The sequence below is a fragment of the Pelodiscus sinensis genome, chromosome 18 (genome assembly GCF_052426305.1).
Source record: "Pelodiscus sinensis isolate ZL-2025 chromosome 18, ASM5242630v1, whole genome shotgun sequence".
NCBI classification, from domain to species: domain Eukaryota; kingdom Metazoa; phylum Chordata; order Testudines; family Trionychidae; genus Pelodiscus; species Pelodiscus sinensis.
In genome coordinates this window covers 3,332,102-3,358,228 of record NC_143069.1, presented here as the reverse complement: position 1 = coordinate 3,358,228, position 26,127 = coordinate 3,332,102, and the positions used below count along the sequence as shown (strand labels likewise).

Here is a 26,127-nt window from a genome sequence, read left to right as displayed (position 1 = left end):
GGATGTGGCCGGCCCCAGGGCCATGCCGGGGCCCCACGAGCTCACAGCAGCTCCTCGTGGGCCCCCGACCACCGCAGGGAGAGCAAAGGCTGCTCCGGGGGAAGGGGGGCCTAGTGGTTACGGCCCCGGGCTGACGCTCGGGGGCGGAGGAGGCCGGGCGCTCTGCAGGGGGGGCCGCCACGGTGAGCAGCACAGGCGACCCCACCCCAGCTGGCCCCGCCCGGGGGGGCGGAGCCCGGTGCATTGTGGGTGCCGCCCATGGCAGCGGCAGGTGAGCGCGGAGCCAGGGGCGGGCGGGCGCGGCGCAGACGTCGGAGGTTCCGGCCGGCAGGTGGGTCCCGGCGGGGTTGGGGGCTCCCCGGGGCGGGCAGCCCCACGCGCGTCCGTGCGCCCTGCCGGGGCTGGTGCGCGTTTGCGCGCGGGAACCCCGTGTGCGCACCCTGCGTGTGCACGGTTCGTGTGTGCGCACCCTGCGTGTGCACGGTTCGTGTGTGCGCACGGGCCGCGCGCGTGCCCTGCCATAGGCTGCGGGTTGCACTTTTGTACGTGCGTGTGCACACCTGGGAAGGGGGGTGCCGGGCCTGTCCCGCTGGCGCTCCCCTGCCCGTGCGCACCAGGCTGTGGGTGCCCTGTTTGGGTACGTGCGGGCTGGGAGTGCCCGGTGCCTTGTGCATTTGGGCTTGTGCACGGGTGGGGCGTGTTGCTCCCGCGTGTGCCCCGCCTGGGCAAATTTGGTTCTGTGCCACACCAGCTGCCCTTGCTCCGTGCGAGGCTGGTGTGACTGGTTCTCCGGGAAGGGAGGGAACGCAGCATCCAGCTGGCACCCAGACTGGGGCCCTTCCTCCCCTGTGTGGACTCTGCCTTGGGGCACCCCGTCCCGCCCGTCTGCGCTACACGTTCCCTGCCAGCCCCACTCAGCCCCGCATCCCACCCTTGGAAGGATCAAAGCTCACGTCCTGTCCCACCCTGAGCGCCCCCTTTCGGGCAGGGCCCCTGCCCACTCCAGGGGCAGAAGGGCGCCGGGCCTGGCTCCAGGGAGCTGGGAGGGAGAGGGGCGCAGGGACCGCCCTGGCGGGGGAACGGCCGTGCTCAGGGTGCCCGCTCCCCGCAGGCTCGGCCGTGCCATGTCCGTGGTGGCGGAGGCCGGCGAGAGCCAGCCGGCGAGGATGACGGCCGATGACATCGTCGCTGGCACGCGCCAGGTGCTGAAGGGGCTGGAGGCGCTGCGGAGCGAGAACCGGGGCATCGCGCGGCGGCTGGAGGCGGCCCTGCTCCAGGGCCCCGGGCCGGAGGGGCCCCAGGTGCTGGAGCTCCTGGAGGAGAAGTACGACCTGGTCCGCAAGTCGCTGGAGGGGATCGAGCTGGGGCTGGGCGAGGCAAAGGTACCGGCGGGGCTGGGCCAGCACCCCAGGGCAGTAGAAAGGCGGCTGGCTCCAGGAGCCGGGGCGGGGAGCCCCTGGTTGTTGCAGCCCCACCTCTCCCAGTAGGGGGCGCTGTGGGGAGCAGGGCAGGGGCACTGGCTGGGGGGAGCTCCTGCAGCCCCAGCCTGTCCCAGTAGGGGGTGCTGGGGGGAGTCCCAGCTGCTTCAGCCCCACTTCCCAGCAGGGGGCGCTGGCTGGGGGAGGGGGAAGAGCTTCTGGCTGCTGCAGCCCCAGCCTCTCCCAGCAGAGGGCACTGTGGGGAGCAGGGCAGGGGCACTGGCTGGGGGGGAGCTCCTGGCTCTCCCAGCAGGGGGCGCTGTGGGGAGCAGGGCAGGGGCACTGGCTTGGGGGGGAGCTCCTGGCTCTCCCAGCAGGGGGCGCTGTGGGGAGCAGGGCAGGGGCACTGGCTTGGGGGGGAGCTCCTGGCTCTCCCAGCAGGGGGCGCTGTGGGGAGCAGGGCAGGGGCACTGGCTGGGGGGGAGCTCCTGGCTCTCCCAGCAGGGGGCGCTGTGGGGAGCAGGGCAGGGGCACTGGCTGGGGGGGAGCTCCTGGCTCTCCCAGCAGGGGGCGCTGTGGGGAGCAGGGCAGGGGCACTGGCTGGGGGGGAGCTCCTGGCTCTCCCAGCAGGGGGCGCTGTGGGGGCAGCGACTGGGGGTGGGGAGCACCTGGCTACAGCAGCTTCAGGGGGCCGGCCTGGCAGGGGAGGAGGTTTCCCTGCTGAGCCCGGCCCTGCCCTGGCCAGATGCTGGTGGCGCTGGCGTCCCACCTCGGGGCGCTGGAGGCCGAGAAGCAGAAGCTGCGGGCGCAGGCCAAGCAGCTCTGCCAGGAGAACCTGTGGCTGCGGGAGGAGCTGGCGGGGACCCAGCGGCGGCTGCAGCAGAGCGAGGAGATGGTGGCGCAGCTGGAGGAAGAGAAGAAACATCTGGAGTTCATGAACCAGCTGAAGCAGTACGACCCCAAGGAGGAGCAGGTGAGGCCTGGAGTCCCTTAGGCTGGGGGGCAGGAGAGGTGGGGCTGCTCCCCCGCTGGAATGGGGGGAGGACCCTAGGGGGCACTGTGGCCAGGTCCCCCCTTGGCTGACCAAAGCTCTGGGCAGGGAGGGGCCGGGCCTGGGTTTAGGGCTGTGGTGGGGGAGCCCAGCCACGCCCCTGCTTGCCCCAGCCGCTCCCCTGTCCCCGTAGCCGGAGGAGGTGGCCCCGCGGCGGAAGGACAGCCTGGCCTCCCTGTTCGCCAGTGACGAGGAAGAGCAGCGGCAGGGTACGTGCCGGGGGGGCTGGCAAAGGGGCTGTGGGGCTGCCGTGGGGCCGGCTCACTGCCCTCGGCTCTCTGAGCGCCCCCCCCCCCAGCCCCTCGGTTCCGCCCTCAGGCGCCCGGCCCTATTGGCGGGATTGTTACCAGCGCCAACCAATTAGCTAGAGCTTTGAACCAGGCTGTGCACCCAGCTCACTTGGCCCGGAGTACCCCCTGCCTGCCCCCCTCCCCACGGCATCTGGCCCGCAGTACCCCCTGCCTGCCCCCCTCCCAGGCATCTGGCCCGCAGTACCCCCTGCCGTCCCCCTCCCTGGCATCTGGCCCACAGTACCCCCTGCCTGCCCCCCTCCCAGGCATCTGGCCCGCAGTACCCCCTGCCGTCCCCTCCCAGAGTACCCCCTGCCGTCCCCCTCCCCATGGCATCTGACCCGCAGTACCCCCTGCCGTCCCCCTCCCTGGCATCTGGCCCAGAGTACCCCCTGCCGTCCCCTCCCAGGCATCTGGCCCAGAGTACCCCCTGCCGTCCCCCTCCCAGGCATCTGGCCCAGAGTACCCCCTGCCGTCCCCCTCCCCATGGCATCTGGCCCGCAGTACCCCCTGCCGTCCCCCTCCCTGGCATCTGGCCCGCAGTACCCCCTGCCGTCCCCCTCCCAGGCATCTGGCCCGCAGTACCCCCTGCCGTCCCCCTCCCTGGCATCTGGCCCGCAGTACCCCCTGCCTGCCCCCCTCCCAGGCATCTGGCCCGCAGTACCCCCTGCCGTCCCCTCCCAGGCATCTGGCCCAGAGTACCCCCTGCCGTCCCCCTCCCCATGGCATCTGGCCCGCAGTACCCCCTGCCGTCCCCCTCCCCATGGCATCTGGCCCGCAGTACCCCCTGCCGTCCCCCTCCCAGGCATCTGGCCCGCAGTACCCCCTGCCGTCCCCCTCCCAGGCATCTGGCCCGCAGTACCCCCTGCCGTCCCCTCCCAGGCATCTGGCCCAGAGTACCCCCTGCCGTCCCCCTCCCCATGGCATCTGGCCCGCAGTACCCCCTGCCGTCCCCCTCCCTGGCATCTGGCCCGCAGTACCCCCTGCCGTCCCCCTCCCCATGGCATCTGGCCCGCAGTACCCCCTGCCATCCTCCCTCCCCCCTCCCCTGGGCATCACCCCTGCAGTACCCCCTGCCTGTCCCATCCCCCTGTGCATGTGTCCTGCAGCCCTGTGACCCTTCCCCCCCCCCCCCCCCGTCTGCCTGTGCCCAGCCCCCCGGGCCAGGGCACAGGGGTGGCATTGCTGTAGAGAAACCTGGGCAACGGGCCCTGCTGCCCATCACAGAGCGCCCCCCATCCGCCTCCAACCCTGGGGCTCCCAACCTGCCAGGCCGCAGGGGCAGATGGGCCCCATGAGGCCCCGGGGCTGCCCGCCCCCCTGGGGACAAGCTGCTTCCTGGCGCTGAAGGGGTCAACATTCCCCCCCCCCCCCCCCCCCGCCCTTGTAGAGCCCCTGGCCCTGCAGTTCAGCCCAGCCCCACTGGAGCATCCCGGCAGCTGGAGTTGCTGAGTCCAAGGAGGGGGAGTTGAAGGGGACCGGTGGGGGGAACCCAGAGGTGGGGGGAGCCGTGTGAAGGGGGGCTCCTGGGGTTCCAGCTGGGCCTTAGCCCCGGCCTCTCCCACCCCCTGCCATGCTAGGCCCAGGGGGCGGATCCCAGCTCTGCCAGGTCCGGGTGGGGTTTGCGGGCGCCTCCCTTCACCGGGGCTCTCGGCAGGGGGCCGGCTGAGCGGCCCGGCCCTGGCGGCGCAGCGGGGCGGCTACGAGATCCCGGCCCGCCTGCGCACGCTGCACAACCTGGTGATCCAGTACGCCGCGCAGGGGCGCTACGAGGTGGCCGTGCCGCTCTGCAAGCAGGCGCTGGAGGATCTGGAGACGAGCTCCGGCCACGGCCACCCCGACGTGGCCACCATGCTCAACATCCTGGCCCAGGTGTACAGGTGAGGGCTGGGGCCAGCCCTGCCCCCGCCGGGCATGGGGCAGCACCGGGGGGGGCTGCCCTGGGTGGCCCCCGGCTGACCCCCCCTCCCACCGCAGGGACCAGAACAAGTACAAGGAGGCCACGGAGCTGCTGAACGAGGCGCTGGACATCCGGGAGCAGGCCCTGGGCGCGGAGCACCCGGCGGTAAGCGCCCGGGGGGGGGCAGATCCCCCGGCCCCCCAAAGGCAGCTGAAGCCACATGCTCCCCCCAGCTCCGAGCCCCACAGCGCTCCCTGCTGGGAGGGGCAAGGGCAGCCAGGAGCCCTCCCCCCGGCCTGTATCGCCCCCTGCTGGGCTTGGTGAAGCCGGGCGCTCCCCCCACAGCCTGTCCCTGCCCCACCCACCGCGCCCCCCGGCCGGGGCTGCTCCCTGGGGGTGCTGGTGCGTCTGGGCCCTGACGCTGCCCCTCCCCTGGCAGGTGGCTGCCACCCTGAACAACCTGGCAGTTCTGTATGGCAAGCGGGGCAAGTACGAGGAGGCGGAGCCGCTGTGCAAGCGGGCGCTGGAGATCCGGGAGAAGGTGAGAGCCCCCACGGGCGCCGGGAGGGGGAGCCCCGACGGGGGGAGGCCGCCCTCCCTCTGCAGGGCCCGGGGCCTGACCCTGCCCCCCCGGCCCCCCCAGATCCTGGGCCCCATGCACGCGGACGTGGCCAGGCAGCTCAACAACCTGGCACTGCTGTGCCAGAACCAGGGCAAGTTCGAGGAGACGGAGAGTTACTACGTCCGGGCGCTGCACATTTACCAGAGCCAGCTGGGCCCCCGCGACCCCAGCGTGGCCAAGACCAAGACCAACCTGGTGAGGGGGCTGGGGGGAGGGGTTGGGACAAGAGCCATGATTGCCCCCGGGGGGGGGGGGGACTATGGGGCTCGGGGGGGAATGGTTCATGACTGCCCCGGGGGGGGTTGGGACAGTGGGGTGGGGGTAGAGCCATGATTGCCCGGGGGGGGGGGAAGACTGTGGGGCTGGGGAGGGGGGAGGAATGGTTCATGACTGCCCCGGGGGAGGGTTGGGATAGTGGGGTGGGGGTAGAGCCATGATTGCCCTGGGGAGTAGGGGGGGAAATGTGGGGCTCAGGGGGTGGGGGAATGGTTCATGACTGCCCCGGGGGGGGGGGGGGGTTGGGACAGTGGGGGGGTAGAGCCATGGTTGCCCTGGGGGGGGGGAATGGTTCATGACTGCCCCGGGGGGGGGTTGGGACAGTGGGGGGGTAGAGCCATGGTTGCCCTGGGGGGGGGAATGGTTCATGACTGCCCGGGGGAGGTTGGGACAGTGGGGTAGGGAAGGGCCCACATCTGGGAGAGGGGTTGAGGCTGGGGCGGGGGGGGGCCACAACCATGTGTGGGGGGAGACTCAGAGCTGGGGGACTGGCCGGGCAGCGCATGTCGCTGGCTAACCCGCCCCCCGGCTCCCTGGCCTTTGGCGGGGGTCTGGCCTGGGGGGCAGGGCGCGGGAGGGCCACCTCCCCGTAACACCCCCCCTCCCGCCAGGCCGCCTCCTACCTGAAGCAGGGCAAGTACCAGCAGGCGGAGGAGCTGTACGAGGAGATCCTCGCCCCGCACGACCCGGGGCTGGCCGCTGCCCGGCACGGTGAGGCGCTGGGCTCCCCGGGGGCCGCGCGCTGGGCCGGGGGGCGCTCTGGGGGCAGGGCTCAGTCCAGTGTCTCTCTCTCCTCTGGTCCAGGTGAGCCCTCAGGCTGGAGCGGCACGGAGCCCCTGCGCCAGGTAAGAGCCCGGCCGGGGCGGGGAGGGCAGGCGGCCTAGCCAGGCCTGGGGGGCGGCAGTGGCCCCTGGCTGGGAGCTCTGCAACCTCGCTCTGCTGTCGCCCCCAGGACGCCTGGGGCAGCCTGCGCCGGAGCGGCTCCTTCTCCAGGCTGCGCGAGTCCCTGCGCCGCGGCCGCGAGAAGCTCATCTCCCGGCTGAAAGGGGAGAGCAGCCGGCCCGTCGACCCCCACGCTGGGTAACGGCTCCTCTGGCCCCGCCCCTGGGAACAGGCCCCGCCCACCAGGGTCCTCTGCCCTCCCCAGGGAAGAGATGGCTCCTCTGGCCCCGCCCACCCCAGGGAAGAGGTGGCTCCTCTGGCCCCGCCCACCCCAGGGAAGAGGTGGCTCCTCTGGCCCCGCCCACCAGGGTCCTCTGCCCTCCCCAGGGAAGAGATGGCTCCTCTGGCCCCGCCCACCCCAGGAAAGAGATGGCTCCTCTGGCCCCGCCCACCAGGGTCCTCCGCCCTCCCCAGCGAACAGGCTCCTCCCCTGGCTCCGCCCACCAGGGAACAGGTTCCTCCCCTGGCTCTGCCCACCAGGGAACAGGGCCCTTTGCCCACCCCAGCTCCAGCAAGGCCCTGGCCCTGGAATCCTGGGGGCTCTTCCAGCAGGCCCCAGGTCCTGGGACGGGATTCCTGGGTCCCGTGGGCACCGCTGCCTTGAGCTGGCCTCTTAGCCCACATGCAGCAGCCCTGCCCTGGTTACAGCAGCAGCGCCCTGCAGGCCCCAGGACCCCCCAGCCATGTCCTGGGGGGGAGGGGCGACTGCTCCCTGTTCCCAGCTCTGTGCCATCCAGCCGGGCCGGGCCTGTTCCGCCAGGGGTTCCCTTCAGCACCCTGCTCACCACTGGCCGGGTGGTGTGACCCGCCCTGGCTCCCAGCCCTGGGGGCAGAGCCGTGGGCCAGGCTGGACTCAGCAAACTCTCTCCTGCAGGATGAAACGCGCCAGCTCCCTGAACGTCCTGCACGTGGGCGAGAGGCCGGAGACGCCCGCAGCCTCCCCAGCGGTGAGAACAGGCCGGGGCCCCGGGGGGAGGCTCTACCTGCAGCCGCGGGCCCCGGGGCAGCTGGGAGCCTGGCCCAGCTCCCCCTAACTCCCTGCCCCCTTCCTCCTCTCTCCGCAGGTGCTCAGCTCCAGCAGCCAGAACCTCGCCCCCAGCGGCTCCCTGTCCAGCGCGGGCTGAGGTGCCGGGGTCCCCCCCTGCTTGCTGCCAGCCCCCCCACGGTGCACAGAGCCGGGGGCAGTGAGCGCGCCCGGCTAGGAGAGCCGGAGCCGGTTCCCGCTCCGTGCTGAGCCGCTGCCCGCTCCATCGCACCAGCTGCTTTCTCAGGAAACCCCTGGGCTGGGCCAGGCCCTGCGCCCGCAGCCTTGACTCCCCGCCTGCCCGGCTGGGGCTCGCTATTTATTCTATTTATCGGCGGGCAGGCCAGAGCACAAAGGGAATAAAGGTGATTTGGTAGCTGCTGGCTCCGTGTCCGTCACCCCCCGGCTCCGTGTCCCCACGGGGGAGGGGGGGGGAGGGGGAGAGCACCCCGCCCCGCAGCGGCTGGCCAGAGGGAGGGGGGTGCACCCCCACTGCTGCTGCCCCAGCTGGGCCGGGTCCCCGCGGCCGGGCGATCACACGGCACACGGCCTCAGTCCTGGTCTTTATTGCCGGGCCCAGCCCCCCGCAGTAGAAACACTCGTCTCCCGCAACGTCCTGGCGCCGGGGCCAGCCCCCGTCCCCGCGGCTGCGGCTCACACCTGCTGCGCGATCTGCTCCACCTTGCGGCGCATCTCCTCCGACTGCAGCTGCTCCAGCGTGAGCAGGGACAGGCCCAGCTGGTCCTCCTGGCAAGAGCACAGAGCGGGGCTGAGGCCCGGCCCAAGCCCACGCTTGGGGCCCCCGCCCGCGCCCCCGGGGGGCAGCGCTCACCTTGTGGAAGGGCTGGGCCATCTGGCGCAGGAAGTACTTGGCCACCTGCACGGCCTCGTCCACCGTGAGGTTGAGGTTGGCGTCCGTGATGTGCTCCTGGATCCACCGGGGCAGCTTCCCCCGCTTGTCGGCCCGGGCAAAGCGCTGCCGACGAGAGACCCAGACCCCCTGAGCCGTGGGGCGGGGGCAGGCGCCCGGGGGGAGAAGGGAGGGGAGCAGGGCTGCTGCCCTGAAGGCACATCAGCCCCCCGGCCCAGGGTGCCACCTGGTTAGCAGCCCCCCCCCCCACCCACCTTGTCGGCAAACACCATGAGGCCGTAGTCCGTCTTGCCGCGGATGGCCCGGCCCACGCACTGCGCCGCGTGCCGCATGGCGTCGAAGGTCAGGAAGTCGTTCTCCCGGATCTGGAACTGGTCCCGCAGGTACTCCAGCCGCGCCTGCAGGGGCAAGCGCAGGGCCGTGGGGCAGAGCTCGTGGGGCAGTGGCCGTGGGGCGGGGCTCCTGAGGCCACTCCCCCCCCCCCCCAGGCGCTGCAGCGAGGGGACAGGGCCCGGCCCGGCGCCCACTCACCTTGAGGATGCGGCTCTGGGTGTAGACGTAGGGGACGCCGAACATGATGACGGCTCGGCCGTAGTGGTGCACTGCAAGGCAGAGGGGTCAGGCTGCCACCCGGCCGGCACCACGCAAGGGACCCGGGGTCAAGCCGAGGAATGCAGAATGGGGGGGGGGCTCCCCATACAGCACCCCTGGGTCTTAGTGTCCACCCACCCGCCGCCTCCTCTGGCCAGCCCCAGGCCGGTGCTGCCCGTGTCTCCGGTGCCCGGGCGAGGCGGCAGGGCCTCCCTTCCCAGCGGGCGGCACAGCGAGTTCATTCGTGGCGGCAGATGATCAAAATCCCAGGGGGGTCGTCCAGGGTGGGGCCCTCGAATTCCTGAGGTCAGCCCGGGGCGCAGGACACGGCCGTCCCCACAGGACACGGACCCCAGCCGGCACTCACCGAAGTCGATGCCTTCGGACACCTTGCCCCTGGCCACGGACAGCAGGATGGCGCCCCGCCCGTTCTCGCAGGCCTGTGTGCAAAGGGGTCCCGTCACGCTGGGACCTGCCCCCTGGCAGCGCCCAGACAGAGCCAGATTCAACCCCGGAGTCTCCCTCCTCCCCAGCTGGGCCCAGCCTGGCAGGGTCCCGCGGGTGCAAGGCCCTCGGGAGATGGAGAACTAGCATGGGGGGGGGTCCGGGCCCTGCGGAGCCAGCGGGACGCGGCTCAGGAAGCGCCACGCAGCCTGCGGGGGCCAGCGCCAGGACCGGACCGAGCCCACCCCCGGGCACTGCCCCGGCCCCCACCTCCTGGTACTTCTCCAGCGCCATGCTGGTCTCGGCCCCGTCCTGCGTCTCGATGAAGATCAGCTTGTTGCGCTGGATGTTCTCCAGGATGCCCTGCGGGGAGAGGCAGCCGGGCTCAGGCAGCGAGGCCGCAGGGGTTGGGGGGGGGGGGGGGGAGGTGCACAAGTCCCTTGGGTCAAGGCCCAGCAGGAAGCCAGCTGGGGCAGGGCAGGCTCTGAGACCCAGCACCCCCCTTTCCCCAGGCCCAGCCGCCAGAAGGGCCACTAGGAGAGGAGACCCCGCAGGGGAGGCCTGGCCCTTCCCTTCTCTTCTCAGCGGGTGGGGTTGAGTGGGGATGCAGCCGGGCACCCTGGTGCCAGGCCAGGCAGGGCTCTGCCTCGCCTAGGGGCCAGGCTGGGCGCCCCGGACAGCTGCGCCAGGAGAAACAGCTCCCCAGGCCCTCGCCGCGGCCCAGCGCCCACCAGGCCCCTACGGCTGCCAACAGGCCGGAGCCCGGGACACACCCCACAGTGCCTGTTCTGCCAGCAGGGGGCGCCGCCGAGGGGCGCTAGGGCCCTGCCCCCCCTGCACGCCGCACCCAGCTGTGGCGCCCGCCCCCTCGGGCTGGCCGGGTCCCGGAGACGCGCGTCGAGCTCCCCCCTCGGCACGGCGAGGGGCCAGCCTGGAGCCCGGACGCTCGCGGCGTTAACACGGCTCAGCCTAGGGACCCCCCAGCCCCCCCACCCCGCAGGCCCCGGCATGCTGCCCCCACACTGGCCAGGCCTTTTGGGCAGGGCCGGACGGGCCAGCAGCCGGAGCCCTCCCCGCACTTCTGGCAGACAAGCCGAGCGGGGAAATCCCCGGTCACACCGCCCAGGCCACCCTTTCCAGCAGCGCTGGCCAGAGCCAGGGCCCTCTGCGGCCAGCCGAGGGGGGTCCCCCGCCCCACACACCTGCTCGTACCAGGAGGCCACGATGTTCTCCATGTACTGGTAGCTGGTGAAGAAGGCCACGATGCCGTCGGGCACGATCGCCGACATCTCCAGCAGCAGGTTGCCGTAGTTCCGGATCACAGCTGCCAACGGGCGGGGAGGCTCGTGGGCCCACAGCCGGCGGGGCGGGGCCATGGGGGGGCCTCGGCCCTGCGGCTGAGATCTGGTCCCCTACTGGCCACTCTAGGGGCCACCCCACGGGGGGGGGGGGGGGGGTTCAGCTCCCCAAGGGCCAGGAGAGAGGCCATAGGCTGGAAACATGCCGGCCAGGCCGCCCACTCAGGCCCCACATGGCCTGTGGGGCAGCCCTGCAGAGTAGCCCCCTCCTCCCCCCGAGCCTGGGGAGCTACATCCCCAGCAGCAGCTCCCACCGCCCAGGCTGGCACCGGGGACCCCAGGGGCAGGGCAGCGGGGCAGGAGAGGGAACGCCGGGGGGAGCCCACGTCCTGGGATGACCCCTGCCCCCCCCTTCCCGGTAGCAGCCCTACCGATGTCCTCGCGGGTCTCGAACTTGGAGCTAATGGTCACCTGGTCGTTTCCTCGCCCCACAATCTGAAAGGAAAAGGCGACGCTGGCGAGGGGGCCGGGGCAGCGCTGGGCGCGGCCACCCGGGGGACCCAGCAACTGCCCAGGCGGGGAAGCATGGCACCCGTGGCCGACCCTCCCCCCGCGCCCACTCACCATGGGGCAGAGACAGGTCCTGGCCAGGGTCATGGTGAAGGTGGCCATGGTGACGGGGTGGAAGTCCAGGATCTTGGGGTAGATGTCCAGCGGGGACAGCGTCTGCCCGGGGAGAAGGGGCAACATGAGCCGGGGGGCCGGTCGCCAGGCAGCCCGTGGGCCTGGAGATGGGGGGGCGGACGCCAGCCACGGGCACCTCCAGGGCCTCTGCTGTGCCAGGGCTTGGGGTGCCCCCCCCCGACTCCTGGGAGCCACACCGGGCCCGCAGCGCTGGGGCCCACCCCACGAGCCCCCAGCAGCCAGCCAGGCGCTCCCCGTATTGCCCCGTGGAGAAGCTGGGCTGGCCCAAGTCGCGGCCGGCCGGGGGAGCAAGGGCCTGTAGCAGACCCCCCCCCGGCTGCCCCTTACCCCCGACGTGATGATGACCGACTGGAACCTCTCGAAGACGGGCTTGATGGCGATGGAGGCGTCCATGCAGCTGGAAGGAAGGACAAGCGTTGGGGGAGGGGCGCCCTACAGCAGCCCCCCCCCCCCCCGTGCTTATGGTCTCCCCCCACCCGCTCACCTGAAGTGCAGGACGGGGTTGGCGATGGTGGGGGTCCTGTCGTCGAAGGGTTCGATGATGATGGTGAAGCCTGCAGAGGAAGCCCCCGGGGTCAGCCAGCGGCCGGGGCCCTCGCCCGCCCCCTCCAGCACGGCCTGGCTGCTCCCCAGCGCCGCCCGCAGCCGCCAGGCTCCGCGTCAGGCTGGTGCAACGGCTCCCCCACCGGCCCGGAGCACCCCGGGACTCTCCCCCGGCCCGGCGCTGTCCCCGGGGGCCGACGCGGGTTCCCAGGGGAACGGGCGACCCCGCAGCGCGAGGACAAAGCCGGGGACTCCCGCGCGGACGGGGCCAGGCCTGGCCAAGCGGCCGTTCTCCGGCCAGGCCGCGGGCAGGAGCGAACGGGGCTTCCACGCGGGGCGCATCTGCTTGGCCAGGAACCCAGCTGGACAATGGAACCGAGGAACAACACCGCCCGAGTCCTGGGCACGGATCTCTGCCCCGCTGGACGTGGGGGGCTTGGGCAGGGAGTGCGGAGGAAATGCTTCGTCTTTGCCCTTTGGCATCGGGCCGGCCGGGGCGCGGGGGAGCGGCCGGGGCTGGATCCCCTTGCAGCGGACCCCAAGGCGGGGGAGCCTGAGGCGCTGGGGTCTGCGGGGAGCCGGGGGCAGAGCTGCCGGAGCAGGGCCGTGGCCACACACGTCCTCGGGGGCGAGCGGCAGGCTGGCCAGGAGCCCCAGCTGCCCAGTGTTGGGCAGTACCCCGGTTTGCAGCCCCCCCACTCTGGATCCCGGGGGTGGTGGGGGGCTGCAGACCAGCCCTCCGGGGGCCCGGGGCAGGGAGCGCCCAGCTCAAAGCTCTGCCGACTGCCCCAGCTCTCCCAGGACCCAGGGTCACAGCCGAGGGCGGGGCAGGCATTTCCAGAGCCCCAGGGCCGGGAGAGCAAGGGGCAGCCGGCTGGCAGGCCTGGGGCGTCGGCCCGGGAGGTCACTGTCCCAGGCTGGCAGCAGCGTCTGCCCCACCCCCCAGCCCCGCTCGCCCCTCCCACTCCGAGCCCTGCTCTCCCCCCTCCCTGCCCCCCAGCCCCACTGCCAGCACTAGGAGAGGAGCAGCCCCCCGCCAACCCTGCTGCCTTGTGTGGCTGAGCCCCCAGGCAGGTCGGCTGGAGTGCACAAGCCGCAGGCCGGGGCTCACCGTAACCCTAAGCGAGCGGCTTAGCGCTAAGAGGATTGGCGCCGCGGCCGACGGCTCACGGGGCTCGGGGGTATTTCTATTCCCTGGAACACCCTGGCAGCCCGGTGCCCCCTCCCCCCCCGGGGCTCCGGCTCCCTGGCAGCCCAGTGCCCCCTCTCCCCCCGGGACTCCGGCACCCTGGCAGCCCAGTGCCCCCTCTCCCCCCGGGACTCCGGCTCCCTGGCGGGACAGCCAGCCAGACTGGGCACGTTCTCCAGCCGCTGCCACCACCCCAAGCCCGCGTACGGCGCTCGGGGAAGGGCGTCCCCAAAACCCAGCCCCTGGCACCGAGGGACGGAGCCTGCGCTCCCCTCCGACCGGCAGGGAAAGCCGGGGGCACCCGGGCCCGCCTCACCCTTGGCGTAGGTGCTGACCAGCGTGGCGAAGTTGGCGAGGAGGGTGATGGGGGAGAAGTCGGCGAGGTCCACGATCTCCAGCGTGCGGAGCAGGGAGCGCAGGCGCTCGGCACAGAACCTACGGCAGCGGGAGGGGCCCGGGGGCGTGACCGCGGTGGGCAGCGGGACAGACCCCCCTTGCTGGGCCTGCCAGAGCCGCCCCGGGCCGCTGCCGCGCCCATGGGCATGGACCCCGCCTAGCCCCACTGCAGAGCCCATCTGCCGAGCCCCACCACGCACAGGGCCCCCCCATGGGCAGGCTCAGCACAGCCAAGAGGGGCAGAGAGACCTGCCAGCGCAGAGCACAGAGATCCCTGTTCATGGGGAGAGTGCAGCACAGAGCGGAGGGATGGGGGCACAGAGCGGAGAGGCAGGGGGCTCAGCCAGGGGCCCAGAGCAGAGGGGCGGGGGGCCCGGCCAGGCAGGGGCCCAGAGCGGAGGGGCGGGGGGCCCGGCCAGGCAGGGGCCCAGAGCGGAGGGGCGGGGGGCCTGGCCAGGCAGGGGCCCAGAGCGGAGGGGCGAGGGGCCCGGCCAGGCAGGGGCGCAGAGGGCGGGGGGCCCGGCCAGGCAGGGGCCCAGAGCGGAGGGGCGGGGGGCCCGGCCAGGCAGGGGCGCAGAGGGCGGGGGGCCCGGCCGGGCAGGGGCGCAAAGCGGAGGGGCGGGGGGCTCAGCTGGGGGCCCAGAGCGGAGGGGCGGGGGGCTCAGCTGGGGGCCCAGAGCGGAGGGGCGGGGGGCCCGGCCAGGCAGGGGCGCAGAGGGCGGGGGGCCCGGCCAGGCAGGGGCGCAGAGGGCGGGGGGCCCGGCCGGGCAGGGGCGCAAAGCGGAGGGGCGGGGGGGCTCAGCTGGGGGCCCAGAGCGGAGGGGCGGGGGGCCCGGCCAGGCAGGGGCGCAGAGGGCAGGGGGCCCGGCCAGGCAGGGGCGCAGAGGGCGGGGGGCCCGGCCAGGCAGGGGCGCAGAGGGCGGGGGGCCCGGCCGGGCAGGGGCGCAGAGGGCGGGGGGCCCGGCCGGGCAGGGGCGCAGAGGGCGGGGGGCCCGGCCGGGCAGGGGCGCAGAGGGCGGGGGGCCCGCGGGCCAGGCCCAGGCCAGCCGCTTACCGCAGTGGCTTGCGCTCGATGCAGACCTTCTCGAAGACGTCCTTGAGGAAGGAGGGGGGGCTCTCCTGCACCATGTGGTGCACCCGCAGCCGCGCCTTCAGGTACTCCAGGAAGCGCTTCATGAAGCCCACGAAGTGCTCGGCCGTCCGGATGTTCCCAGGCACGGCCTCTGCAAGGGCACCGGCTCACCCTGGCTCCCAGCCTGCCCCGCCCCACGCCCGCCCCCCAGGGGGCCACTGCTGGGGGAGCCTGCCACTGGGCCCTGCCGCCGCCCACCCCTCCCCGTGCCCAAGTCCAGGCTGGGCGTGCCCCATGCGCCCGCAGGGCTGGACTCAGGCCCCAAGGGGAGCAGAGGAGCCGGCAGGGAGGGGGCTGAGAAACGCCGGCTCCTCACAGCCTGCCCCGGGCCGGGGAACAGCCCCCGGCTACCCCAGTCCAGAGGCCCAGCACCCCCGTTCTAGCTGCTCTGGGGGCGCTGGTCCCAGCCACACCCCCCTCCCCCCCGGCAGCTGGCAGGGCCCACCTTGGAGAATCTCATCGGGCAGCACCGGGTTGGCCAGGTAGACGTCGGTTTCCCGGGCAATGTTGGCGTCTCTCAGCCCTTCCACCAGCCGCCTGTACTCCTCCTTCAGCTTCTGGGCATCCGTCTCCTTGATCCTGGAAGGGGAGCAGGGCCCGTGAGGCGGCGAGGGGGCAGGCGGGGGGAGCAGGGCACAGAGAGGGCGCAGGCTGGGGGGTGGGGGGAGCAGGGAGGGCAGGTGGGGAGGGCAGGGGGACAGGGAGGCCCAGCGGGTGAAGCCAGGGGGACAGTCCAAGACTCAAGCCAGGGGGTGAAGCCGGGGGGGCAGGCGGGGGCGGGGCACTCACTTCTGGACGGTGGCCTGCAGCGTGGCGACGTTGGCCTGGCAGCGATCCAGCGTGCGGCGCGTGATGTTCACCCCCATGGAGTCGATGCAGACGTTGTCTGCGGGAACAGGCAGCCGTCTGCGCGGGAACCCGGCGGGCAGGGGAGGACCTGGGCCCGGAGGGAGGGGCCAGGCGGGGCAGAGGCCCCCGGGTGGGAGGGCAGGTGCAGGCAGGAGCAGCCAGCGGCTGGGACCCGGGTGGGAGCAGCGTCCCGCCCCGAGTGCTGGCAGGACACAGGGCCGGGGGGACTCGGGCGCCCTGCGCCGGGCCGGTTCCACGCCAGAGCGCGGCCCCAGGGCGCCGGATCCCAGCAGCGACTGGGCCCAGCCAGAGCACAGAGGGGCTGACGGGAGGGGAGGGGGGAAGGGATCCACTCACCCCCTGGGGGAGCCTGGGACTGACCCCACCAGGCGGGGGGCCTTCCCGGGGGGCTGCTGGACTCCCCACAGCACGTTCAAAGCAGCTGGCACAGTGAGCCAGCCCCACAGTGACAGGGGCTCAGCCGCCCCCCCCAGGGGCCCTTCGCGCACAATGGCAGCCAGGAACCGGGCACATAGGGCAGGAAGCCTGCCCCCCCCCCCCCGCCAGGGATTCCCATCCATTCCCAGTGGCAGGAAGCCCCGCCCCAAGTGCTCCCAGCCATTCCCCCCCAGGGTAGGAAGCCCCGCCCCAAGGGCTCCCAGCCATTCCCCCCCAGGGCAGGAAGTCCCGCCCCAAGGGCTCCCAGCCATTCCCCCCCAAGGCAGGAAGCCCCGCCCCAAGTGCTCCCGGCCATTCCCCCCCAGGGCAGGAAGCCCCTCCCCAAGGGCTCCCAGCCATTCCCCCCCAGGGCAGGAAGCCCCGCCCCAAGGGCTCCCAGCCATTCCCCCCCAGGGCAGGAAGCCCCGCCCCAAGGGCTCCCAGCCATTCCCCCCCAGGGCAGGAAGCCCCTCCCCAAGGGCTCCCGCCCCTTCTCCCCCCAGGGTAGGAAGCCCCGCCCCCTGGCAGCTCCCATCCGCGCAGGGTCAGCCACCCCCATTACCGATGTTGTGAGCTTCGTCAAACACGACGACGGATTTCTTGGCCAGCTCCTTGGAGACCAGGTCTGCGATCTTGGGGTCCAGCAGGTAGTGGTAGCTGTACACCACCACGTTGGCGTGGAGGATCTGCCCGGAGTCGGGAAGGGTCAATGCCCAGGGGTGGCCTGCCCCAGGCGGACAAACCTCCCTGGTGAGCCCTGGAAGGCCACGGGCCAGCAGCTCGGGGCGAGGGAGGCCCTGCCCCAGCCGGACAGGCTGCACGGCCCCCTGGCAGCTGTGGGTGGGACGGGACGGGGGGCTGCTCTAGCTGCCCAGGCCCACGGGCAACAGGAGAGCCCGGCCCCGCGGGGGAAGCCGAGTCACTCGGGGCAGCGGGGGAGTGCCCAGCTGGGGGGGCGGAGGCGGCCGGAGGACAGACTGGCATTGCGCCCAGGGGGGCGGGAGAGGGGGTCCCAGGCCGTGCTGAGCCGAGCTCTCAGCCGGGCCACCCCGCAGCTGCCAGGAAGGGGGGGGGGGGAGCCGCAGGGAGCCCCCAGCTCTCAGGAGAGCGCCCCAGCCCGTGGCAGGGCCCCCAGGGCACGAGGGACCCGCCCCGTACCGAGTAGCGGGCGAGGAAGTACGGGCACCAGCCCTTCTGCCGACAGAAGCCTTTCAGGTCGTCCAGGTTGTACACGCCATAGGGGAGGGGCACCTGGCGCCCGTTGGCGTCAAACTCCTGCGGGGCAACAGCACATCAGGGCCTGGCGCGGGCCCCCCTCCTGCCTCCGCTGGTCACCCGCCCCAGATCGGCTCCTCCCACCCCGCCGAGCGCCAAACGGGCTGCAGGGACGCTTCCCGCCAGCGCTCATGGCGAGGGGCAGGAGCCGCCCCCCCGTTGGTGCCACCTGGTGGAGGGCAGGAGGGGTCTGATCTCCGCACCGTTCTGCGTGCGGTCTCTAAGAGCGGCCAGACCGGGTCAGACCAAAGGGCCATCCAGGCCAGTGTCCTGTCGGCCGACAGCGGCCAGTGCCGGGGCCCCAGAGGGAGGGAACAGAACCGGGAATCATCTAGTATCCCTGCCCTGTCGCCCGTTCCCAGCCCGACACGAGGCTAGGGACACCTGCCATCCCGGCTAATCACCATTGATAGACCCATCCCCCATGAATCTATCCAGCTCGTTTTTGAATCCCGGTAAAATCCAGGCCTTCATCACATCCTGTGGCGAGGAGTTCCACAGGTTGCCTCCTAGGGAGAGCCCGTAGCGGGCTGCTCGCAGGACAACGTTGGCATCCGGCCTGGGAGCGAAGTCCAGGGATGCACAGGTGCTGCTGGGGCAGGCGGGAACCGCTCGGGGGGACGAAGGCCCAAGAGGTGGGACTCAGGATCCCCGGGCTGTACTTGCCCAATGAGGTGGCGGGGGGCGGCACTTGGTGTTGCCCCGAGAGCTTCCTGTGCTCCACAAGCCTCCTGTTTCACGGCCAAGAGCCGCTCCAGCCTAGAGCTCGGGGTGGCGCAGGTCCCTCGGGGAGCAGGGGCCCCCGGTGTCCGGAGGGGGCCTTGGCGAGAGACAGGAGCGCGGCCGGCTCAGAGGGGCCTACGGCCGAACCCCCAGAGCAGAGCCCCAGCGGCCAGTCGTACGCGCGCTGGAGCCCTGGGACACACTGGGAGGAACCCAGGGGCCAGGCCCCTCAGGCAGGCGCGCTCCCGCTGGGGACTTGGTTTCACACGGGGCCAACTGTTTCCGGCACCGCCCCTCCCCGGGGAAACCGAAGGAGGCTGAGCCGGGAGGTGGGGCCAGGGAGCTCTGGGTCTCAGATCCGTGCTCGCGCCCCGCCCAGGAGCCCTCTTACCTCGAAGAAGCGGCACGAGGGGGCGGCCCTGTCCCGCTGCTGCTGCGCCCGCACGTACGAGGCCGTCAGGCTCAGACACTTGCCGTCCACCTCCTTCCCGAAGCGCAGGGCGCTCACCTGCAACGGGAGCCGTCAGCGCGGCCTCGCCGGGACAGGCCCCGGGGGCACGGAGCCGCCCGCCGCCCACTCAGCCGCTCCGCAGACGCCCCCGGAGCAGCCGTGGCCCCGGCCCAGGGTGCGCCCCGGAACGGGAGAGCCTGGCCTGGGGCAGCAGACCAGCCAGGGAGCCCAGCGCGCACACACCTCGGGGTGGATGCAGAGGTTCTTCCTGGAGCTCAGGGCCAGGCCGAGGAAGGAGAGTTTCTCCCCCGTCTGCTTCTCGTAGAAATTCAGGAGCTTCCGCAGTTCCTCGATGACCTGTCGGAGCCAGGGGCGGTGAGGGCCCCGCCGTGCCCCCCCCCCCCAGGGCAGCGAGGGGCCCGACCACAATCCCCCCACCGTGCCCCCCCCAGGGCAGCGAGGGGCCCGACCACAATCCCCCCACCGTGCCCCCCCCAGGGCAGCGAGGGGCCCCGCCATGGCTCCCCCCAGGGCAGCAAGGGGCCCGATCGCAATCCCCCCACCGTGCCCCCCCCAGGGCAGCGAGGGGCCCCGCCATGGCTCCCCCCCCAGGGCAGCGAGGGGCCCGACCGCAATCCCCCCACCATGCCCCCCCAGGGCAGCGAGGGGCCCCGCCATGGCTCCCCCCCCAGGGCAGCGAGGGGCCCAACCGTGATCCCCCCATACCACCCCCCAGGGCAGCAAGGGGCCCCTCTGCACTCCTCCAAGCACCCCCCCCAGGGCAGAAAGGGGCCCCGCCCGCTACCCCCAAGCCCTCCCCCCAAGGCAGCCGAAGGGCCCTGCCCCGATCCCCCCAACTCAGGACTGTGCAGGCCCCACCACATACTGGCCCCTCGTGGTCACCTTCTCGATCTCGGGCACGGTTCTGGAGCAGTAGATCAGCTTGGTCACCTCCAGCGGATGGGCCTGGGGAGAGAGGCCAGGTCCCTGCGTTGCTGGGCGGGGGCTTGGCTGGCCCCAGAGGCTGCCACTGCGGAACCTGGAGCAACCAGGCCGCTTCCCCCCTTCCCCCCCCCCGTCCCAGCTGCAGCCCCGGGGAAGGGCGAGGGCAGCCAGCGCAGAGGGGCAGAGCCTGCAGGGAGGCCTTGGGCTCCGCCCCCAGATCAGGGCTCTGCCAGCTCCAGCCCCTGCACGGGGCTCTGGGCCCGCCCCCCCAGGAGCTCTGCGGGACAGCGCCAGGGCTGCAGCCACGCTGGACTCGGTGCCCCCCACCCGGCAGCCCCGGCCCGGCACTCACCCGCTGGTAGGCCACAATGAGCGACAGGAGGGAAACGGTCTTCCCGGTCCCCGAGGGCATTTCCAGCACACCATGGCCCTGGGAGAGAAGAGCCGTCACCGGGGGAGCCCCGAGCCGTGAGGGGGGCTAGAGGAGAGACTGAGCCAGGGAGGGGCAAAGCAAGGAGGGGAGGCAGAGAGAGTCCTGCAAGCCGGCAAGGCCAGGGCAGAGGTGGGGGGTGGGGCCGGATCCCGCTGAGACTGGCTGGAGCAGGGACAGAGTCACCCCTGGGGACAGGACGGCACGTCAGAGCCTGGCACCCGCCCCCCGTTCTTAGGCTCCAGGGGCCCCCCCAACCCGCCCCCCCACTCCCTGGCTGCCCAGGCTGGGAACCTCTGGGGCACCCTCCTGCCTTCTGGAGCGGCAGGGGGAGGGGAGGGCCAGCCCGGCAGTCAGCCCCCCACGGCGTATCCCTCCCGGCACACACCGCTTCACCCTGCGAATTCCCGAGTGGGCCCGTGTGCCACCCAGCCCAGGGCACCCGAGCGGGCGACCGGGCATTTCCCCGGGCACAGTGAGGTGCGCCACCCTCAGCGCCCCGCCCCCCAGCAGAGACCTTGGCATCCAGCGTCCGCTTGAGCTCCAGCATGTAGGAGTACTGCTCCGGGTAGATGTAGTCATAGGGGAAATACACCAGCAGCCCCTCGATGTTCAGCCTGGCAGGGAGATCACGGCGCCGGGTCAGAGCGCAGCCGAAGCGTCGCTAGGAGGGGCAGCCTGGCACGGTGGCACAGAGGAGGCTGGCCCAGCAGCGAGCAAGCGGGGAGAGCACCCGACCCCTGCCCCTCCCTCCCCACCTCTGCCCAGCCCAGCGGAACGCCCCATTCCACCCCGAATCCCCCTGCCCCTTCTCAGGCCTTTCCTCCGCTTGTAAGCAGTGGGACTGTCAGCAGGAAAACGTCAGCGGCTACACGGTTACTACAACGATGGAAAGTCCGGAAGACATGAGCTAGGAGGGGAGGCTGAACGAACTGGGCTTGTTTAGTTTGGAAAGGAGAAGCTGGAGAGGGGACGTGAGAGGGGTTTTCACCCTACAAGGGGGTCACAAGGAGGAGGAAGAAAAATTGTTCTTGGCCTCTGAGGACAGGCCAAGCAGCAAGGGGCTGAAATTGCAGCCAGGGAGGTTGAGGTTGGACATTAGGGAAAACTTCCTGCCTGCCAGGGGGGTGAAACACTGGGATAAGTTGCCTGGGGAGGTTGTGGAATCTCCAGCACTGGGGATATTTCCGAGCAGGTTGGACAGACGCCTGTCAGAGATGGTCTTGATGGTGCTTGGTCCTGCCGTGAGGGCCGGGGACTGGATTCAATGACCTTTCGAGGGTCCTCCCAGTTCTAGGATTCTAAGACACCACAAAGACCCCGTAGAGATCTGCACGGCCCGATTTTCCTGGGCAGGACGGCTCCGTGTTGTCATCTTCCTGGTGGTGTTACGATTCTGCCACCGTTCACTGCTCCCCCGAGAGCCTTTATTAAACACGCCAGGTGTGACGATGAGTCCCAGTTGCTGAACTGCCTGGGCCTTTTACTTCATCCCTTTGCTCCAGCATCGACTCTTCCAACTCCAACAGAGCCCGAGCGCTGGTCCCAGGCAGGGCACCCCGGGGCAGAAATCTCCCCAGCAAGCAAGGGTGCAAAGAAATTCCCAAGTGTCTCAAAAACATCCTTGTCTTCCTTAGCAGCGCCCCTTGCCAGTAATCCCGGCAGCCGGCCCTCGGGGGCTTCCTGCTCCTATGAATCGGGGCCGTGCTCGGTTAGGGTTACCGTGCTTCCGGGTTCTCCCAGACTCGGCCTCTGTCTTAAGCCTCCTTTCTCAGTCCGGGGAGGGTTTTAAAATGCCAGGAAACGTCTGGAGGTTTTGTACAGCAGAGACGGTGCCGCTCAGAACGAACCCTGGCGGGTCCGAGTGCCGATCGCGCCATCCTCCGGAGAGCCACAGGTGCCAGGTCCCACCCCCAGGCTCGGAGAGGGGCCTGAAAGCACAGGGAGGTGCTGCCCGTGCCCCAGCTGCTCTGCCACCACAAGGAGCCACGGCCCCCCAGTGCCGGGAGCGCCCCCGCAACGCCCCAACACGCACCCCAGGGATCCTCTGCTGCGCCCCCCGCTGCCTGCAACGCCCCCAGCTCCCCATCGCCCCTTCTCCCAGCCCGCTCAGCCCCCTCTTCCCCTCCCCCTCCCCTCCCCCCATCGCCCCTTCTCCCAGCCCGCTCAGCCCCCCCTTCCCCTCCCCCTCCCCTCCCCCCCATCGCCCCTTCTCCCAGCCCGCTCAGCCCCCTCTTCCCCTCCCCCTCCCCCTCCCCCCCATCGCCCCTTCTCCCAGCCCGCTCAGCCCCCTCTTCCCCTCCCCCTCCCCCTCCCCCCCATCGCCCCTTCTCCCAGCCCGCTCAGCCCCCTCTTCCCCTCCCCCTCCCCTCCCCCCATCGCCCCTTCTCCCAGCCCGCTCAGCCCCCTCTTCCCCTCCCCCTCCCCTCCCCCCATCGCCCCTTCTCCCAGCCCGCTCAGCCCCCTCTTCCCCTCCCCCTCCCCTCCCCCCCATCGCCCCTTCTCCCAGCCCGCTCAGCCCCCTCTTCCCCTCCCCCTCCCCCCCATCGCCCCTTCTCCCAGCCCGCTCAGCCCCCTCTTCCCCTCCCCCTCCCCTCCCCTCCCCCCCATCGCCCCTTCTCCCAGCCCGCTCAGCCCCCCCTTCCCCTCCCCCCATCGCCCCTTCTCCCAGCCCGCTCAGCCCCCCCTCACAGCCCCGCCCCTCCCCACTCACTTCATGGCTCCGAACCTTTCCCACGCACCGCATCCCAGTTCCCACCTCGGTCCGATTCCCCCCCCCCCCCCCCCGCCTATTGGCTGAGTCCGGTCACTGGGTGACGCCAGCGCCAGTCAGGGCCGGGAGGCGGGGCCTGGCCGCGGGATCCGACCGCGTGGGCAGGCCTGAGCAATCGAGCCCAGAGCGCTGCAGCGCCCGCCCGCCCTGGAGCGCGGGCAGAGGGGCTCTGGGGGCGGGGCCAGGAGGATGGGGGCGGGGCTAGGGGGAGGATCTGGCGATAGGGCAAGTTTTCCCCACTGCGGGGGCTTCAGTGTGGGAGCGTCAGCGCCCTGCCCCCCCCCCGCGGCCCCCCCATCGCCCCCCCTCCCCCACTCCCCCTCCTGGGGGTAGCTCTACCCCCCCCATCTCACCACGGTTAGAGGCCCCCTAAGTCCCCAGCGCCTGGAGTCCTGGGAATCGCCACTTCCAAATTATCCCCAGGAAGGGGACCAGACCCTTGGAGCTGACCCAGGGCGTCTCTCCCCAATCGCTGCCCCCTCCCCTCCCCCATCGCTGCCCCCTCCCCTCCCCCGTCACTGCCCACTGCTCCCCTCCCCTCCCCAATCGCTGCCCCCTCCCCGCCCCCATCGCTGCCCGCTCCCCTCCCCTCCCCTCCCCCATCGCTGCCCCCTCCCCTCCCCCGTCACTGCCCCCTCCCCTCCCCTGCCTTAATCCTGCACCTCTCACCCCCTTACCCCAGCCAATGCTCCCTTCCCTTTGCCCCCCCCCCACTGCTGTCTACCTCCCTCTGCCTGGCACGCGGCTCGCTGCGCCCCACCCCTGCTCCGTTTGCTGCTTCCCAGCACCTACTCCATCCACTGCCCACTGCTATTGCTCCCCTGCTTGGTTCACTGCACACTGCCCTCCTGCCCCCTCCACTTGCTCCCCTCCCACTCCCCTGTGTCACAGGGTGGGGGGTCCCCGGGCCCGGCCTCCCCATCCGCAGCCAGACGTGACTCTCAGCCGGCAGGGAGAACAGAAGGTTTATTGGTTCCCAGGGACACGGCAGAGAACAGACTTGTTGTTTTATAAAGATAATATTTTATTGAACAAGATTTCAGTGATTTCCATAATAAACCTAATGAAAACGGGAGGTTGGAGTGTAGTGGGGCCTATTTGAAGACACGGGAGAGTGGGCGGGCTTTCTAAAAGCCCCTCCCCCAGCCTTGCGGGAGGGACGACTGGACCCGTGCTCAACTAATTCCTGGGGACAAATAATGACAAAAAGGGTAAGGAGTGCAGGTTTATAACTAGGGAACCGGATGGGGACAGCGAGCAGAGAACCCCGGACAGCGCCCACTGCTCCTCAAAGCTATGGATGGAGCCAGTGGACGCCGCCCAGAGGAGCTCTGCCTGGATTCGTGAAACAAGGAAGGAACGGAAATAGGCCCCCCAGTCGCAGAGAACCCCCTCGTCCAGCATCCTCCTCCTGGTGTTATAGATAGCGGTCTTTGCTAGGCCAGGAGCAGGTTGACGAGGAGGTCTCGCGACTTTGTGGGGCCACAGATAGGGTGTGCATACAGGAAAAGGTGAGGGGAAAAGTGCAGCCAGAACCTCAATAAGAGGTTCTGGAGGAGCCGGAATAGGGGCTGCACCCTGGCGCATTCGAGGTAGACGTGCGCCAGGTTCTCCCTCACGCCGCAGAAGGGGCAGGTGTCCGGGATAGGGGTGAACCGCGCCAGGTACACGCCCGTGCTCACGGCTCCGTGCAGGAGTCGCCAACTGATGTCCCCGATGGGCCACGGGATTAAGGTGGAATACACGCTGGCCCATGGGGGTTCCCCACCCTCTACAGGTCTTAGATAGTCCCGCCACTTTGTATCGGGGCGGGACACGAGGGTGGGGAAATGCAGGGTGTGGAGCACGAGCGTGTGCAGATGTTGTCTTGGCGCGGTTGGAAAACAGACCGGCTGCAAATTTTGCAGCCGGCTGGGGGTCCAAGGATGGGGAGGCCGGGGGGGCCCGTGAAACAGGGGCCCGATAATAAGGGACGGAGGCTTTGCAGGAAGGGAGGGGCAGGGCATAGGAACCAGGAGCAGCCAGTACAATCCATGGGGAGGGGGGCGCCAGAGCGAGGGCCCCGGGCCCCTCCCTGCATCCCCCCAGCTGGGGAGCTCCCACACCCAGCAACTCCTCCCCCAGCCTGCAAGCAGCCCCGCCCCTTCCTTGGTTCCGATTCCCTGGCCAGGTATCGCTTAGGTGCTCCTCCCACCCTGGCTCAGGTTACAGGACAGGCTGAGCTACTGTGTACTTGCGGAGATGGGGCAGCCTCCCCGCCCTGAGAGCCACACCCAGCTAGGCACCCGTGCAGTGCCCGGGGAAACTGAGGCACACCCCTGGGGTTACAACAGAACAGCACAGGACAGTAGGAATCACACCGAGCACAAGAAAGCAAACACAGCGAGCACAATCCCCACTCGGTCACACCCCGCACTGTGGGGGAGTCCCTGATAGTATTGAACCATCCACACTGTTTGCTGGGGGGCGGGCACTTTTTTTTGAGCATGGGGCTCTGTCAATCCAGACTGAGATCCCTGTGGGGAGAGAGCCTGTGCCGATTGGGGCCCAAACACCTTGGGGGCTGTGCAGACCAGGATCCAGACACCCTGGAGAATGGGCTGTGCCGATTAGGGATATAAAGGGCTAAGCAGTTTCATGGTAAGCATGCCCCTTACCAGCATGTTTACTGATGCAATAGGTTAACCGGCAGGGGGCTGCCCTCAAGATCTCCGCTCACTGGTTAGACTATGTTTAACCGGTTAACTCTAATCAGCATTTTATATCCCGATCGGGGCCCAAACACCTTGGGGGGAGGGGGGGGGGAGCTGTGGCAATGGGGCCTGGACACCAGGGGGGGGCTGTTGATCTGTACCCGGCCCTCCCCCAGCTCAGTTCTCATCCTGACATTACTTGGATGCGGTCAGCAACGAGCGGGCATGAACTAGCCCCTGGCAGCTGGGACCCAGTGCACAGTGAGCCCCGGCCATGAGCTGGGCGCATGCTGTGACGGCGAGTCGGGGTCCCCCCAATCCTGCACCCCCGTAGCAGCCGGAACAGTCTCCACCAGCCAGCAGAGCAGAGAGGGGTATATTGATTTTCCAGAATACAGCTCAGCACAGATGTGATGTGGCAATAGGAGGGGGGGCTAGGATGCCCCAGACTCCTTAAGGCGGGTGCCTGAAGCCCTAGTCTCCACGCCCCCCCCCCAGGCTGTCTCCATCATGTTTCCAGCCCCCGACTAACTCTTCCTCCCCGCACGTCCTTCCTTTGTTCCCACCTCCTTCCCTGCCCCCCAGCCAGAACCCGGCAGGGCAGTGTCTGCCCCCCTGCCGGGCGGTGCGCACAGACAGCCCCAGCCTAGCGATCAGCAAGATGCCCCCTACATCACACATGCCAACAGGCGTCTGAGCCCGCCAGAGGCTGGTAAGCGTGTGGGGCCAGGCCCCCCAGCACAGGGGCTGCGTCCCAGCCAGCAGGCGCTCGCACGGGGACGGAAGGGTCTTGGACAAGCAGCTCCACGCGAGCGCCTGTGCTGCTGCTGGTGCCACGAAGGGAAGCGCAGCCGCCCC

At 70.9% G+C, this 26,127-nt stretch overlaps 2 protein-coding genes across 5 annotated transcripts; one reads left to right on the top strand and one right to left on the bottom strand.

Annotated features, from left to right (window-relative positions):
- The first annotated feature begins 217 nt into the window (after nucleotides 1-217).
- On the top strand, nucleotides 218-7,899 carry KLC3 (kinesin light chain 3). Of its 2 annotated transcripts, XM_075915385.2 has the most exons (13): nucleotides 218-331; nucleotides 1,112-1,382; nucleotides 2,164-2,391; nucleotides 2,603-2,678; nucleotides 4,417-4,639; nucleotides 4,737-4,824; nucleotides 5,099-5,200; nucleotides 5,303-5,476; nucleotides 6,169-6,268; nucleotides 6,362-6,402; nucleotides 6,510-6,637; nucleotides 7,374-7,446; nucleotides 7,564-7,899. In XM_075915385.2, the coding sequence occupies exons 2-13, from the start codon at nucleotides 1,125-1,127 to the stop codon at nucleotides 7,621-7,623; spliced, it is 1,551 nt and encodes a 516-aa protein (XP_075771500.2). In that variant the 5' UTR covers nucleotides 218-331; nucleotides 1,112-1,124; the 3' UTR covers nucleotides 7,624-7,899. The 2 variants fall into 2 exon arrangements, with proteins under 2 accessions (XP_075771500.2, XP_075771501.2); XM_075915386.2 differs by lacking the exon at nucleotides 6,510-6,637.
- A 174-nt stretch (nucleotides 7,900-8,073) lies between these two features.
- Nucleotides 8,074-22,637, bottom strand: ERCC2 (ERCC excision repair 2, TFIIH core complex helicase subunit). Of its 3 annotated transcripts, none has more exons than XM_075915368.2 (23): nucleotides 22,517-22,637; nucleotides 20,321-20,420; nucleotides 19,726-19,803; nucleotides 19,332-19,394; nucleotides 18,672-18,785; nucleotides 18,369-18,485; nucleotides 17,138-17,254; nucleotides 16,542-16,665; nucleotides 15,482-15,578; nucleotides 15,138-15,271; nucleotides 14,615-14,783; nucleotides 13,481-13,599; nucleotides 11,917-11,986; nucleotides 11,760-11,829; nucleotides 11,352-11,453; nucleotides 11,159-11,222; nucleotides 10,632-10,753; nucleotides 9,700-9,792; nucleotides 9,353-9,425; nucleotides 8,926-8,996; nucleotides 8,649-8,792; nucleotides 8,356-8,499; nucleotides 8,074-8,270 (listed from the first exon to the last, which is right to left on the bottom strand). In XM_075915368.2, the coding sequence occupies exons 1-23, from the start codon at nucleotides 22,519-22,521 to the stop codon at nucleotides 8,178-8,180; spliced, it is 2,283 nt and encodes a 760-aa protein (XP_075771483.2). In that variant the 5' UTR covers nucleotides 22,522-22,637; the 3' UTR covers nucleotides 8,074-8,177. The 3 variants fall into 3 exon arrangements, with proteins under 3 accessions (XP_075771483.2, XP_089626042.1, XP_089626041.1); XM_089769916.1 differs by lacking the exon at nucleotides 22,517-22,637 and adding an exon at nucleotides 20,920-21,888; XM_089769915.1 differs by lacking the exon at nucleotides 22,517-22,637 and adding an exon at nucleotides 20,953-21,888.
- Between the last annotated feature and the right edge of the window lie 3,490 nt (nucleotides 22,638-26,127).